Consider the following 14,843-nt stretch of genomic DNA (forward strand, 5'->3'; position numbering starts at 1 on the left):
ATGTGGCAGCTTAGTGGTGTTAAACCAAAATGATAAATTAGTGGTGGGAAGTACTTGATTGATAGCATACTAAAATTCTAGTAGAGGAATGCCGTATGTACCTTCCTAACGAAGAACTTTCAAATTGTTTTACCACTTAACTAAGCTACTTAATCATTAGTATTAGCACTCCCTCCATTTGACTCACTTCTTCACCCTTTATTCTTCTATTGCCTTCACTTTATCACACATGGTGTAATACTTTTCCTTTGATCTTTCTTACACTCAAGACTCAACTATTGGTTTTAGCCATACAAGTTAATTTACCTTAGCTTCTTCTTAATTACTTGTTATAGATAGGTTTTTACTTTTCAACATGCCTCCAAAATTTTAATTAGAAGTGATCCTTGTGGTATAAATGGAATTTTTGTTTGTTAATGTACAGTTTTGACCTGTTATATTATTAATCATCTATACTGAAAGTTACAAAAGATTAATATTTTTATGTATCAAGCTGAATATAATATAATCTCAAATGACTATATTTTTCTTTTATTACATATCACAATGGTTAAACGGGTGTATGAATAATATAGAAGTTCAAATTTATTATTTCCTACAATGATTTTTATGTAGTTTGCATTGCTTACTTTTACTACGTATTATTGGCAATACATTATTTATTAATTTTACTAACATTTGAACACGACAATATGTTATTGAAGATAACATTCGATGTTTCGTTTAGACCACACACTAATTATATATGCTCTTAAAAATGTGCAGAGGCAATGGATCACCTTAGCATGATGGTACCCTTTTTAAGGGGATGGTTCATGCAAGGATGCATGCATATTTCGTGAAATATATGGATCAATTTCATGTAATTATCATCTTTGCTAATTGTCAAGTTTTTGGATCTTGGTCTCTAAGATCGATATTCAATCCCACCTACTAGTATATATTACAATCCTTTGAGTTTTCGTAAATAGTTGAGAAAAATTATCCAATCATGCTAACCCTAAAATAGTAGGTTATGGTTAAAAATTTCAACGTATTCAAATAAAATGACAGAATTGACTAATCTTGGAGTTAATGTTTAAAAATTTTCCAACCCGTTACCCCTTGGAGGAATTCTAAGGGAGTATTGTTATGTATTTGTTGGTACATAACAAGGGTATAATGGTACTTCAATACTATACATCAATAAAAGGTGACGGAATTCATTGTGTAACTAATTTTAGTATACCACTATAATCATTTTAGTACCATTACAACTTTTTATAATATCATTACAACCATTTATAATACTATTACACTACCAATGATACAATTTTACAATCTAACTGAAAAGTATACTATTACCATTTATTTCGTTTATTATTATTCCACTATCAAGTTTACATTTCACAACTCAGTAACTATTTACAACACAAATTTGCCATGTTATGTAACAATAGATGTGTAACTATACTGCATTACTATTACTCTTACCTCTTAATTACTAGTCCAAGTACAAACACGAACCCGCACACAAACACAAACACAAACACAAACGTGACCAGCCCTAAACAGGCCTAGTTATGACCAAATACAAACACGAACTCGAACACAAACGCAAACAAAATTGCGACCAGCCCTAACCGGCCCTAGTTACGCACACAACACCCGCAAATTTGTCAAATTGAAATTATTCTCACTACTTTACTAGCATCCCGCCGTGACAGAGCCTAAAACTTGAAAAAACCAAAAATGGTACGCCGGAAGAAGCAAACTCTAAAAAAACTTAAACCCTCCAACACCGACAAAACCAACAACCAACCGCCGCCGAAAACGCCACCGCCGACGAAAACGCCGCCGGAGAAGAAGGACCGGAAGCAACTCAACGCTGAAAAGTCGGCGCATTTCGGCCGACGAGAGGCCGCCAAAATCCTACGAGTAATCCTTCAAGGCGACGCTCATCGTCGTGCTGTTGGTTCCATCAAAACCCTGGTTTTCAAACCTTCTGTTCGTAATAAGAAGGCTACTTTTGCTCTCATTTGCCAAACTCTTAAATGTATGTGCTTCTAAGTATTAATTTGTTGATTATATTGTTTTTTATGCTGATTTTGGAGTTTTAGTGTTAATTTTTTGAATTAGTTTTTGTCAATTTATGTTCTAAATTGAAATTGGAGGTGTTGTTTAATATGAACTTCAATTGTTGCATGGAAATTTTGTTTTATATACTAATTGAACGTGATATAAGTGTATGAGATTTATATTTGAGGGGATTTTCTAAATTTTATATTAATGAAATTTAACATAATTTTCAATGTGTTTTGTAATTTCAATTATGTGATGCATAACTTTAGTTAGGTGGATATAATTCACAGCTTACTGACAAGTGATATGCCATTTGCTGTTGTTTTTATTAGCTATCACGCCATTGCGCAGCTAAGTATGAGTGTTTTGATCAATGGCAGTTTAATAGACACCGCGGATGCCAGTTTAGAGTCATGCATCATAGTTTGTTAACTTGGTATGCTGCTTTATAGGCAAGAAGCTAATATAAGTCTATGAAACATTACTTTTATGTCGCGTGCTATGAATTTCTCTGTACTCCGTATCTTGTAGTTCTAGGGTGCATGGTTTGTGAATGAATGGAATCATTGAAGCATACTCTGAACTTCTGAATTTTGATACAGTTTAGGGGTATACCCTGAAAAATGTTATGTTTGGGTGAATTATATCAATATTTGTTTTACTTCTTTCTTATTGTTAGGAGATATTGAAATCATATTATCAATTGTTTTGATGCTGTAGGATTATCTCATGTTGTATGCTTTATTCCGATTACACAGAGTCAACAAATGGGTGAATGGACAAGTTTTAGATCATTGTGCCATTATGTTGTTCGAAAGAATAGCAGTAGATGAATGAAATTTTTATGACATCGTTTTGGCTTTGATTGCTTTCAGATCTTCCTATTATCAAAGAAGTCTTGGATACTTCTGCTGTATTAAACAGCAAATGGAAGGTAAATAGTTACTTTGAATTACATGTTTTTTGATCAATTTGCGTACTTGATACTTTAACATGAGCCTGACTGGTACGATTTCGAATTTATAGGCTCTGTAATATGAATTAATGATAGTGGTCTGGAATGTGTCATTAGTGAATTAATTATGTTCTTTTATCTCTGTTGTAGAGACAGGAGGAGCTAATATATATAACAACCTACGACTTGCTCTTCGGCAAGGTAATATATAACTTTGTGTTTTGGTATCATATCATTCTTTCATTTCCTTAAAATATTATTTCTTGTACCAAATTGGACACGAATTATACCAAGATTGACCTTTTGCTTATAAGTGATGAGGGGAGGTCAAAGTGTGAAGGCTTGATATAGTTAGATTCAGACTTCAAATCTTTAATATGGAAGGAATGCCGCTGGGTCCTAGTGGTAGTGTTACGGGTATCTATTGGTAGTATATTCTGTGAGATGCTGTAGGTTTTTCTAAGTAAGCTTATAACCAAAGAGTGGTTAAAGACAATAATAGACTTAAGTATTTCAAATCTGGCATGCTTCCTACTTAAAGCCGTGCCTTTTAAAAAAGTTCGTCTGAGAACTCAGGTTCTGAGGTTCAAACATTTGTTGCCTCTGGAATCTTGTAACGTCTTTGTCTTTTCAAGTTTTATACGAGAACTCAAATTATATATTATTATGATATTTTTTATGTTTTTATTATTTTTGTGTGATAGTACTTGATCATTCAAAAAATTTTACATGTGTGAAAATTATTGGTGAATTTTTGGTTAATCTTTATGAGGTGCACACCTTTGCATCTTACCGTATTTCCAGGCTTTAAAACCGTTGCGCCTTCACTGTGTCTCATGCTTATTTAAAACTCTGACCGAGAGAAATTAATAGGATAGAGAACTTACCTTGGACAAAGCTGAGTCCATTGTGTTTTAGTTTTGCCTATTTCATGTAAACTTTTGTTTTGATAAGCGGAATGTAAATGTTCAGGAAATTTCGACATGGGGTGATGCAGAAAAATTTCTATTTCAAAGAAAAGCTGTCCTTGAGTCTACTTTGGCAAAGATACTAGCTAAAAAAAAGGTTAAACGAGTTGAAGATCTGCTATCCCAAGACAAGACCCCAGGTTTGCTTTTCCCATGTAAATATTAGCAATAATGATAGACTCTTCTCTATATTTTAGGACATGAACTAAAGTTCTCATAGCTAAAGGAAGATTTTAGGCTCTGAGATGTTGCATGTATCAATAGAAGGAACACTTCATCATATTAATACTTTTTGTTTGAGATATTCTATGTGATATTAGTATATCACGTGTGGAGTCTTTAGTTTTAGTATTGTAATTACTCATCTGTTCTTACAGTGTCCGCTAATTAGAATACCAGGCTTACCAAATTTCTTTTCAGATGTTCCAAAACCTCGATATGTCCGTGTAAATACTTTGAAACTGGATGTTGACTCTGCTATCAAAGAACTTGGAAAGAAATACAAAGTAAGTTTGCTAGATTGTTTTCATCCTTTCACCTCTCCTTTGGCTGGGGCAGGAGGGGGGGGGGGGGTTGAGCATAAGCAATCCTTTGAAGTTTTAAGACATGATAATGGTTGTTCCTCAAATTCTTGATAATTATGTTTTACGTTTATGATAGTGGCTTCCAAATTGTTCATTTTACAGGTTCAGAAGGATGACTTAGTTCCTGATCTGTTGATTCTTCCACCTGGTGTTGATTTGCATGATCACCCACTAGTGACAAGTGGAAGTGTCTTTCTACAAGTATGCATTCTTGTCTCTAATTGTTGCTTTTAATATGTTGATAAGACCATTAGTAAATTGACAGTAACAAACTTCTATTTGATTTTGAAATCTGCTAGGGTAAGGCAAGTTCTATGGTAGCAGCTGCCCTTGGGCCTCAACCAGGTTGGCAGGTTAGTTAATGATTTAATTAGCTATCAATAGTCCTGCTTATGAGCTGAGCTGGTGCTGTAATAATTAATTTGTGGAAAAGGAGGCAGTCTTATGTCTGCATACTATTGTTCTCAATAAGATGTAATACTGTAAGACAGAGAATGAATGCTTACATTAGAGTTTCTAACAACATCCTCTGTGACATTAGAGTGTCAATGTGTTGAGTTTGCAAGGCTTTAAATCTTAGAAACCCTTGTTGTTAAGTCTGTGGCTCTTGTACACTTCTCTGTTTTCAATGCTTCCTAGGTTCTTTGAATTGTGTAACCAAACTAATTATAAATTTTATTGGTATTTTGGGATGATATGTTTATATCTTTATTCTAATTCACAGTGTTTTCTCAATCAATCAAAGCCTTAATCCCATAAGTGGGGTCGGCTACATGAACCAAAAGTGATTATTTCGTGTAGTCATCGACAAAAATCTTCTTCCTCCATCGTAGTTTCTAATTTTTTTTACCAAGCATACAAGTAGCTGTATATAGAGCCTTAATTGCTCCCAGTTGAGGTTTTAGAGATGAGAATAAGCTAAATTTGTGGGTATCTTTACCTGTTGCAACATTTATGTTTACTAGTTTTGATGTGTAAATGTGTACTATTCCTTAATTCTTTATCTGATGTGCTCTTGGGGCAATAGCCCAAAACAATGAAAAAGAAGCAAGAAATGGTAGCAATAAGATAAACAACTGAGTTATATTTAGACAGTTAGAATACGTTAAGGGGAAGGAATAATCAAACTAATTTTATATCCAGATTGTCTTTGAGGTTAGAAGTAGAGGTGATCTTTCAAGTGTTATGTATTTTACCTCAAGTTTGTGTATTGCCTTTGTCAATGAATTTTATGAAAGTATCTGGCATGGAGTTCTCGAGAAATAAGGTTAAAGCTGTTGTAATTTTTTTTTGAAAGAAAATGGGTTTAGAATAAGGGTTGGATATATGTGCGTAATTTATACTCCTTTTCCTTTGTCCATGACAAATCTTCTGGTTAGACTTGGGCATGCATTTAAGGATATTTGTAGGGTGGGATGACAGTGTGAGTGAAAGAGAGTCAATGAAGAAGTCCAATTCATATGGGATGAAACTTGAAAGAGAAATCTTTGTGTTAGGCTTTGGCAGTTTGGCTCACATATTGAGGAATTTAGTAGAGTGGGGTGAGAGTATCAGAGAAAGAGATTTAGTGGAGAGGTCCTCTGCACATTGATTGAGTAAGAAAGTTATCTACAAAAAATAACATGAAGTTTTTTGTGGACGTTTTAGTGTGAATTGATTTATTTGTGATTATTATCTAGGGAGGAGTGGAGTTAAAATTCAGTGATGGGAAACACCCCCACCCCCCTCCCCCTCTTCCTTCTTAGCTGCCTTCTTCAAGCACACTGCCCCCTGCCACAGGTATTGACCACTTCTACCATTCACCCTGTAGATAAGACCCTCTTTGCCAATGTCACCTCCTCCAACACCGTCATTCCTTTCCTTTTGACATCTCCTCTCTCTCTCTCTTATATATTCTTTCATCTTTTGCTCCTTTCCTTCATATAGATGTTGTAGCCCACCAATCCCACAATACAAGTGTTTCTGCAGAGCTGACTAATTAAGAAGATAGATGCAGTTATTGATGTGTGTAGAGAAAGTAGAGGGGCATAGGGTTAATAATTGTGGTGTGAAATGAAAGAGGCAATGGTGGGAAGAGGGAAGATGAAAAGGCATTGGATAGGAAGAAATACTCTTAAGGTTTCTTTTTCTATTATAATTTGCTATTTTTAAATTAATAATTATTTAAATAAAAGATATGATAAATGCTTATCAGTAGTGACATTGTAACTTATACCATAATTCATGTTATCTTGGTTTATATTTTGACTTAAAATGCGTGTAGCAAATGTATTTGAAAATTCCAAATGGAAATTTTTGTTGCAGGGTGTAATAATAAATGAAAATGTTGGAGGGATGCACACTTGTTCTCTTTTTTTTTTTTTTTTCCTTCTTTCTTCTGTAGTAACTGGTTGCTTTTTTGAAGGTCCTTGATGCTTGTTCTGCTCCAGGGAACAAAACTGTGCATCTTGCTGCTCTCATGAAAGGCAAGGGAAAGATTGTAGCATGTGAGTTGAATGCGGATCGGGTTGAACTTCTTCAGAATACTGTCAATGTAGCTGGGGCAAATAGTATCCTTCGTTTCTCTGTTCTTACAATTGGCTGCTGTTCTTTTGTTTAGCTCTCTCACATTTGTGCTGGTATGTGATTATTGTTGTTTGATTTAAATATCTAAATTGTGTTATAAAAGATAAAACCAATAATTCATTGCACTGCTCTCTTTAATTTTACATTTATGGTTATTTGTAAAAATTGTAACCTTGACCTAGACAACAGATGTGGAAGTTCATCATGGGAACTTTCTGAACATAGACCCGGAGGATCCAGCCTACTCAAAGGTGAAATTTTTTGGATGTTAGATACTTTGTAGTAGTTACTGCAATAGTGGTTTTATTATGTAGTGGCGAAAGCTCAAATTTATTTATTGGCATTTCTTAATCTGGAATGATGCTGCCAATGTAAAACTGTGCTTGTTTTTGTTTTCCCACCTTTTATTTTTCTGTCAAATATGATTTGTAAATTGCTACTACAGTTCCCATGATCATGAAAGCCTTCTTTTTTTTCAAGCTTATTAATCTTTGCTCATACGACCAAGGAACTGGATAACTTGCTGTGAACCTATATTCACACTATTACTTATAAACATCTCTTTGTATTTTCTGTTGCATACAGAAGGGTACTTATGCAGTTATGCTGGTTATGCTATGTAATTTAAGTACTCTCATTACCTAGAGGCCTAAGTACTCTCCTTTGTTTCTGCCCTAATGTATATTAAAACGCTTTGTAACAGCTTCGTGCTATACTCTTGGATCCTTCCTGCTCTGGATCAGGGACTGCAGCCGAAAGATTGGATCATTTACTCCCTTCACATACGAATAGTAAGTGACTAGATTCTGATATTCCTTTTTTATTATTTAAGTGATTTACCCCATTCCCCTATCCTTTAGAAATATAGATAGTTTTTCATTAGAGAAGAAATGCTAGTTGAATTTAGCTGGGATAAGCTACTGCTTTACTTTTAAAGTGTCAAGGGTCCAATAGGTATCATTATATTGCTGGATCCTTTTTTCTTTACCCCCATCTCTGTGCTTAGTTGAAGGGTAACATAACTAACATCGTAAATGTCACTTGAGTCAATTATGGATTATGTTGGGTGTAGAGATAAATCAAAGATTGCTGGATTAGAGAATGGGGTTGGGGAAAATCGTACAATGTTGGGTTAAATAATGATGTGATGTGCAATCAGGGAATGGTCATGTAAAGAAATAGAGGGTCAATGTTAGATTCATTCAGATACGTGGAAAGAGAAAGTGTCACTAGAGATAGCAGTCAGAGCACCAACCACTCAAATGTTGATTAGGCTTTAAATGGTAATTCACCCTGGTTTCATCACTACAGTCTTATCCTTTGCTTTTCTACCAATTTAATCTCGTTTTATTTCCTTATCTTCTTATTTCTGTTTAATTTCTTCTTTTTACTTTTAATGTACCAAGTGAGCAATGCTAAGGATCAATCTGATTCTTGGCAGTTGTCTCCTTAGGTTATGAATATCAATCTGTCTCTCTGTAAGTAGTGTGATAAATTTCCGTCTCTAGGATAAACCAATGATTGTATATTGTCTAAATTCCGGATCTCTCAGCTCCTTGTCTTTTTGTAAATAGTTTATATGAAATTAATAATGATTAAGGCATCATGTATGTGGTTATATATACTGGATCCAAATTAACTTGCCAGAAAACAGTGTAGAATTTTATTACTTCATATTTCATTGTTACTGTGCCAGTTCATACTTAACATCTGCATGAGCATTGTTCTAGCTTGACAGTCAGATTCCAGACTGACATTAATCATGTTAATTTGTGGTTAATTTATTCTGGTAATTGAAATATATACCAAAATGTTAATAACAGCATGACTAAACCAGGAAGCGTGTATGCATGGCATTTAATGAGCTTAGGACAATTTCTGTTTTGACTCATCTACTGAAATTGTTGCTGGGCAGATAAAGCAGGTGTGTCTGATGTAATCCGGCTGACGAACCTTTCAGCTTTTCAGAAGAAGGCTCTAAAGCATGCATTATCCTGTAAGAATACCGTATCACTTCATTTTGGTTTCTCACTACTTGGATATACTATTTTAATGGATTCCTGTAACTTGGTTTTTCAGAAGCAGTTTGTGTATAGTGAGAAGATATTATCCGCCTTATCCTTATAATCATTCTTGCTCTAATTTTGCAGTCCCTACAGTTGAGAGGATTGTTTACAGTACATGCTCTATCCATCAACTTGAAAATGAAGATGTTATAAAATCAGTCTTACCCACGGCTTTAAAGAATGGTTTTGAACTGGCAACACCCTTCCCCCAATGGCCTCGTCGAGGTTTGCCAGTCTTTGAAGGATGTAAGTGCTAATAAGACATACTTCCTATCTCATGAATATATCACCTGTTGACTTGCTGTTAACTAAAAACTTCTAAATTTTATTTTCTTATGGGAATAGAACTTGTAGCTCTGTAATTTCGTGTTATTTTACCCAAATGAGATGTGAAATTATGGTGGACTTGGGGATATGCTTAATGCTTGAGATGAGTATAAGTTGGTAAGATTAACAATTTAGAGAGACTGTTGGGACTTGGGAGGCTGGCCTTAAGATCTCGTGGGGATCCATAAAGACTGATGCTGTTTATGGCTATATAATTCACAAACTGCATAGGTCACACATGTATTGTTATGCACTACGTACCTTTTGGGGTCAAATAAAAAAAAATACTTCCTTTTCCTTGTACACAAATAAATTGGTTGGGAGGGAGATATAAGCACCATGATTTTATTGTTTGATATGCGATGCTTCTAATCCCTGATGCAGTCCGGATTAACAGCTACTGCCTCAACCCTCAAAAAGTTGACCCCCCCAATCTCCAAGACCCATTTATTTTCCTTCAGACTTCAGTACCCAAAATTTTGTAAAAGTGACAGTCACTTGTGGCTTATTTGGGGATGGTAGAAGTGTGAAATGTTGATTTTTTGAAAATACACATAAATGCATATAACAAGATCCAATGATTATGTTTACATGTCAGTGTATAATTATGGTCTTAAACTTGAACTTAGAAAATGAAGATGGATATCCCGTTAGAGAATATTGGAGATACTTTTTCATATATCCCATAGGGAATGTTGGAGGTACCTTTTCAAATATACACAATAAGTAATTTTCACTTGGCTTCATTTTCTGCTCAGAACTGTGGCAGTGCTGGAGTAGCTCACTGCTAGAATGGTAGCACCGTAGCATGTCCTATCATATGCTGCGGAACCAATGTCCTATTATATGCTGCGGAACCATCTATATCATTATATGGCGATGTTTTGTGTAGGAGTAGGAATTGTTCATGTGCCAGTAGACTATTAGTAATGTTTGCTTCTAATACCCATTCATTTTTGCCTCGTGATGATACATATCTGTCTATACGTGAGGCTTTACTGTGATTCTGTGAAGCACTTCCCCATTGGATCTTGTCATTAAGTAACTTGATAAATTGCCTCAAGGCTTATGTTTGATGAATGCCTCTATCTTGTATGGCAGCTGAACACGTGCTTCGGATGGATCCTGTTAAGGACAAAGAAGGCTTTTTCATTGCTTTGTTTGTGAGGAAACAAGAAGAATGCAGACCAAACCAATCAAGAAATCTAAAGAAACGAAAACCTGAAATGCCAGTGCCTTTCACCAGGCTTTCAAAGATGTGGCTTCTCTCTCTGATGTTGTCTCCGCCACATGGAGGTGGCTGTTGCGCTGGTGGTGGCTGTTGTCCCGGAGAAGAATCTGTTTGTCACCCTAAAAGTTAAGCAACTTGAAAATTTTGTTTTTAATAGAACCATTCCCTCTAATTTTATTCCATGTTTCTTAATTTAGACATTTAAGGCCTATTAGTCTTTTTTTTTTTTTTTTGAACGGAAGGCTCATTAGTCTCTTGCTGTCTCTTACATAGTGGATTATTTTTCTAGAGGTTCATGATTAGTAGCTTATTAATTAAGATCTCTTCTTTTTTTTTTTTTTTTTCCTTTTTTTTATCATGAAATATCATTTTGACTTTTGAGCAAGCTTAAAAGTTAAAACCCCCTAATATTGGATTGAAAGGTTAATAGTACAGAAAATTTTACAAGACAATTTTTACTTCTGTAAAGTAAAATATATAATGCCATTATTTTTCTTCCAATATTGACAATTAAGTTTAGTTTTCCTCCATTTGGTAATACTTTGTATTTCGTATAATATTAAAACATACGGAGTACTTTTAATTGTCACTTTCATAATCAATATCTTTAAATATGTATTAACTATATCATATAAATTGGTTTTATAAAAGTACACAAACTGGGACAAATTTTGATTATTAAACATGATTATTATGAGAAATTAGACAAGATCATTCCATTTTACTCGACCAAAATTAGACAATGTACTAAGAAAAAAACAAGATCATTTCATTTTACTCATAATCTCATTCCAATATTACATCATCATCATTCCCATCCATTACATCACACATAGAAAATCTCACATTGTTACCCCACACCACAACTCTCAACCTCACCCCAAAAAAAAAAAAAAAAAATCTAAATACCACCACTAATCAAGATTATTATTGATAGATGATGAAGAAAACCCAGAATTAAGCAACCTTAACCTCAATAGTCTTAGGCTTCTTAGGTTCAGGAGGAGGCAACTTCTCAACAGAAACAGTCAACACACCATCTTGACAAACAGCACTAATCTTCTCCATATTCGCATTTTCCGGCAACACAAACTTCCTCATAAACTTACCAATTCTCCTCTCCATTCTCAAATACTTCACCCCATCTTTTTCCTCTTCCCTCTTTCGTTCTCCACTGATCACCAGCACGTTGTCGTCTTCCACCTGAACTTTAATGTCCCCGCTCTTCAACCCCGGCATGTCGATGATGAACTGGTACGAGTTCGGGTACTCCTTGACGTCAGCTGGGGTTCGCGCCATCGCACGCGCGTCACGGACGTAGGCGTTTGATGGGGCGGTTGATCCTGTGTTTGATTTGTCGGTTGCCGAGGGGGTTGTGAAGTCGTCTGCGTCCAGGAAGTGTGAGAGGGCGTGGATGATGGGTGTGTCTAAGCCTGTGAAGCGGAAATCCATCTTTCTTTTTCTTGGGAGCTGAATTTTGGTTGATTTTGAAGTGGGTTTTTTTTGTTTTTGGTTGATTTTTGATGTGATTGCAAAGTGTTTGTGAAAATGCTTGAGTGAATTTTTTTTGTTGATGATATGGGAGTTTGAAGGGGGGAGTTTATATAAGGTGTTGAGAGAAGTTTCTAGAGAGAGAATGGAAGAGAAGGATATTTTCTGGGGTATTCTTGAATGTTGGTTGTTGTGTGAGTTTCACGTGGCATTGATTTTTGAAAAAGTGTCGAGAAGGTGGTAGAATATTATGGATATGGTGTCGAAATTTAAAGTTGGGGTTTACTAATTATGGAGTTTTGAGATAGTTTTAGAAGTTACTAGTACAATGGAGAAAAAGATAGATAATATACTGACCCATAGTCCATGGACCATGGACTGAATTGAAAGTATCAAGCCCAAAATTTCTTATTTAAAAAAAAAAAAAAATTACATTCATTTATACGTATTTTTAGTCATGAGTTTGTACAATTTTATAAAGTGTATTTAATGCTTATATGTAGTTCTTTAACATTATCTTTTTTTTAAAAAAAAATGCAATTCCTGATAATTCAAAGCCTATTGGACTCCAACTAATCTAAATTCAAACTGCTTCATTTGGAGTAAAAACTCTTCCAACTAATGTTGATTCATTTCCCAAATCTTGAACCCGAGACTTTGGTTAAGCTAGATTACTACCAATGCCAACCTTGGTTAATAAAATCTAGTTGTTCAATAAATAAATTATATTACAAATGTATATAAATACTCCCAACATTATTAGAGGAGAAAGAATCATTATAGAGTTTTTATGCAATATATTTAACTAAAAAATTGATTTTGTTAAAGACCAATTTTTCTAGGATTTTGGATCTAAAACAAGATACAGTAAACTATATTTTTGACTCAGACAGTGGACTAGTAGGTTGATCGAGTCTAATTTTCTATACCAAATTGATTATTGATTGATGCTATTAGCTTCCATTACAATAAAAGGCCAGACTTGGCATTTCAATCTTAGTGTAGCTGAGAGAATATGTTTTAACTATTACTTGCATAGTCGTACTCCTCAGCCCTTAAAACTTGCTTTGGGAGGACTTAGTTGGGATTACCTCACCTCGGTTTGTTCGGTAATTTGTCTTTTGTGTGTTCGGGTTTTGCCCACCTTTGAAACAAAAAAAAAAAGTTGTACTCCTCGGCCCTTAAAAAAAATAGTTGTACTCCTCAGCCCTTCATGTAGAAATGATAATTTGAATGTTTAATACCTTTATTCTTTTTCTTTCAAATTCTTTTTTGCATAGGTGGATGTGATTTTTAATTTTTTTATTTTTTTTTATTTTTTTATGGTAAAGAAATAGTCCTATACTAAGTTATCCTTTTTCCCCTGAAAAAAAAAGAGTGACCCTTGTTTTGTATTTTCCATAATTTTCAATGTACAAGTTTATGCATATATCTTATTCTTCTATTCCTTATATAGTGTATTATTTAATTTTTTAAGGAAGCTTTTATTACACCATACTCCGTATTTTCTTACACATTAGAAATACCTAATATTTTCAATAAATTTGAAGAATTTTTGTTAAAATTAATGCATTGTTTACTTTGAAAATATTTTATTTTGACAATTTTTACTTGTACTTCCTTTTTTTTTTTTTTTTTTTTTTTTTTTTTGCAATAGGGTGATGTACTATTTAAAGTGTAAACGTTGCAATGTTAAAGAAACTAGTGAAATATACTTCTATTCATATATTGTAGAGTAATTGTCAAATTAGTGTGTTGAAAATGCAAAAGTCATGAATTAACTTTGAGAAAATACAGGGTGTATATACCATCAAATCATGGTTGAAACTTGATTAGTGCAACATTGTACACAATTAAGTCGACAAAAACTCAAATCCAAATGAGCACAAGAACCACATACATACATTATTTGTGACTTTAAAGTTACAACAAACCCCTCATCTTCCATAAAAAAAACATTCATCAAACATATTTTTAATTAATACAACTTAATTAATTAAGCACCCTTAACCTCAATAGTCTTGGGAAACTTAGGCTTAGGAGGAGGCACCTTCTCAACAGTAACAGTCAACACTCCATCTTGACAAACTGCACTAATTTTCTCCAAATTTGCATTTTCAGGCAACTCAAATTTCCTCATAGACTTCCCTATTCTTCTTTCCATCTTCACATACTTCACTCCTTCCTTCTCATCCTTCTCTTTGTCCCTCCTCCTCTCGCCGCTCACCACGAGCACGTTGTCATCCTCTAGCTGCACCTTTACTTCAGAGGGCTTAACCCCGGGCATGTCAACAATGTACTGGTATGCATTAGGTAGGTCTTTGATGTCGGCTGGTGTACGTGCCATGGCCTTGGTGTCACGTACATAGACTCGAGAAGGGTTGTTGGGTTGTTGCTTGGTGTCGGATACTTCTTCAGTGAACTGGTCTAGCATGTCTTGGATGTTGTTAAGGAAGATGTTGTCGACGAATCCAGGAAATCTCACGTCCATTTTGCTTCTTTTTGTTGTTGTCACAAAAGAATTAGACTAAACAAAGATGAATGTAACTATTTTTGTAGGAGAGTTTTGTTGTTTGTTGTGTTTTTTTGGTTGTT

General features: G+C 34.6%; 3 protein-coding genes across 3 annotated transcripts; 1 reads left to right on the forward strand and 2 right to left on the reverse strand.

Annotated features, from left to right (window-relative positions):
* The first annotated feature begins 1,710 nt into the window (after positions 1-1,710).
* On the forward strand, positions 1,711-11,193 carry LOC145595014 (25S rRNA (cytosine-C(5))-methyltransferase NSUN5-like). Its single transcript, XM_081651366.1, has 13 exons — positions 1,711-2,035; positions 2,937-2,995; positions 3,167-3,217; positions 3,989-4,124; positions 4,405-4,490; positions 4,671-4,769; positions 4,868-4,921; positions 6,973-7,117; positions 7,323-7,384; positions 7,837-7,924; positions 9,049-9,129; positions 9,284-9,445; positions 10,628-11,193. The coding sequence occupies exons 1-13, from the start codon at positions 1,732-1,734 to the stop codon at positions 10,885-10,887; spliced, it is 1,587 nt and encodes a 528-aa protein (XP_081507492.1). The 5' UTR covers positions 1,711-1,731; the 3' UTR covers positions 10,888-11,193.
* Positions 11,194-11,512: 319 nt separating this feature from the next.
* LOC145594625 (17.3 kDa class II heat shock protein-like) lies at positions 11,513-12,291 on the reverse strand. The gene has a single exon (XM_081650953.1). It carries the CDS (start codon positions 12,207-12,209, stop codon positions 11,715-11,717), a length of 495 nt encoding a protein of 164 aa, XP_081507079.1. The 5' UTR covers positions 12,210-12,291; the 3' UTR covers positions 11,513-11,714.
* A 1,896-nt stretch (positions 12,292-14,187) lies between these two features.
* On the reverse strand, positions 14,188-14,804 carry LOC145595169 (17.1 kDa class II heat shock protein-like). The gene has a single exon (XM_081651544.1). The coding sequence runs from the start codon at positions 14,737-14,739 to the stop codon at positions 14,245-14,247; it is 495 nt and encodes a 164-aa protein (XP_081507670.1). The 5' UTR covers positions 14,740-14,804; the 3' UTR covers positions 14,188-14,244.
* Between the last annotated feature and the right edge of the window lie 39 nt (positions 14,805-14,843).

The sequence above is a fragment of the Chenopodium album genome, chromosome 19, assembly GCF_948465745.1.
Source record: "Chenopodium album chromosome 19, dcCheAlbu1.1, whole genome shotgun sequence".
Classification (NCBI taxonomy): Eukaryota; Viridiplantae; Streptophyta; class Magnoliopsida; order Caryophyllales; family Amaranthaceae; genus Chenopodium; species Chenopodium album.

Coding starts and splice junctions, on each gene's coding strand:
- LOC145595014 (XM_081651366.1), top strand. CDS start 1,732: ATGGTACGCCGGAAGAAGCAAACTCTAAAAAAACTTAAACCCTCCAAC. Junction 4,491..4,670: donor AACTTGGAAAGAAATACAAA/GTAAGTTTGCTA, acceptor TTCATTTTACAG/GTTCAGAAGGATGACTTAGT. Junction 4,770..4,867: donor GTGGAAGTGTCTTTCTACAA/GTATGCATTCTT, acceptor GAAATCTGCTAG/GGTAAGGCAAGTTCTATGGT.
- LOC145594625 (XM_081650953.1), bottom strand. CDS start 12,209: ATGGATTTCCGCTTCACAGGCTTAGACACACCCATCATCCACGCCCTC.
- LOC145595169 (XM_081651544.1), bottom strand. CDS start 14,739: ATGGACGTGAGATTTCCTGGATTCGTCGACAACATCTTCCTTAACAAC.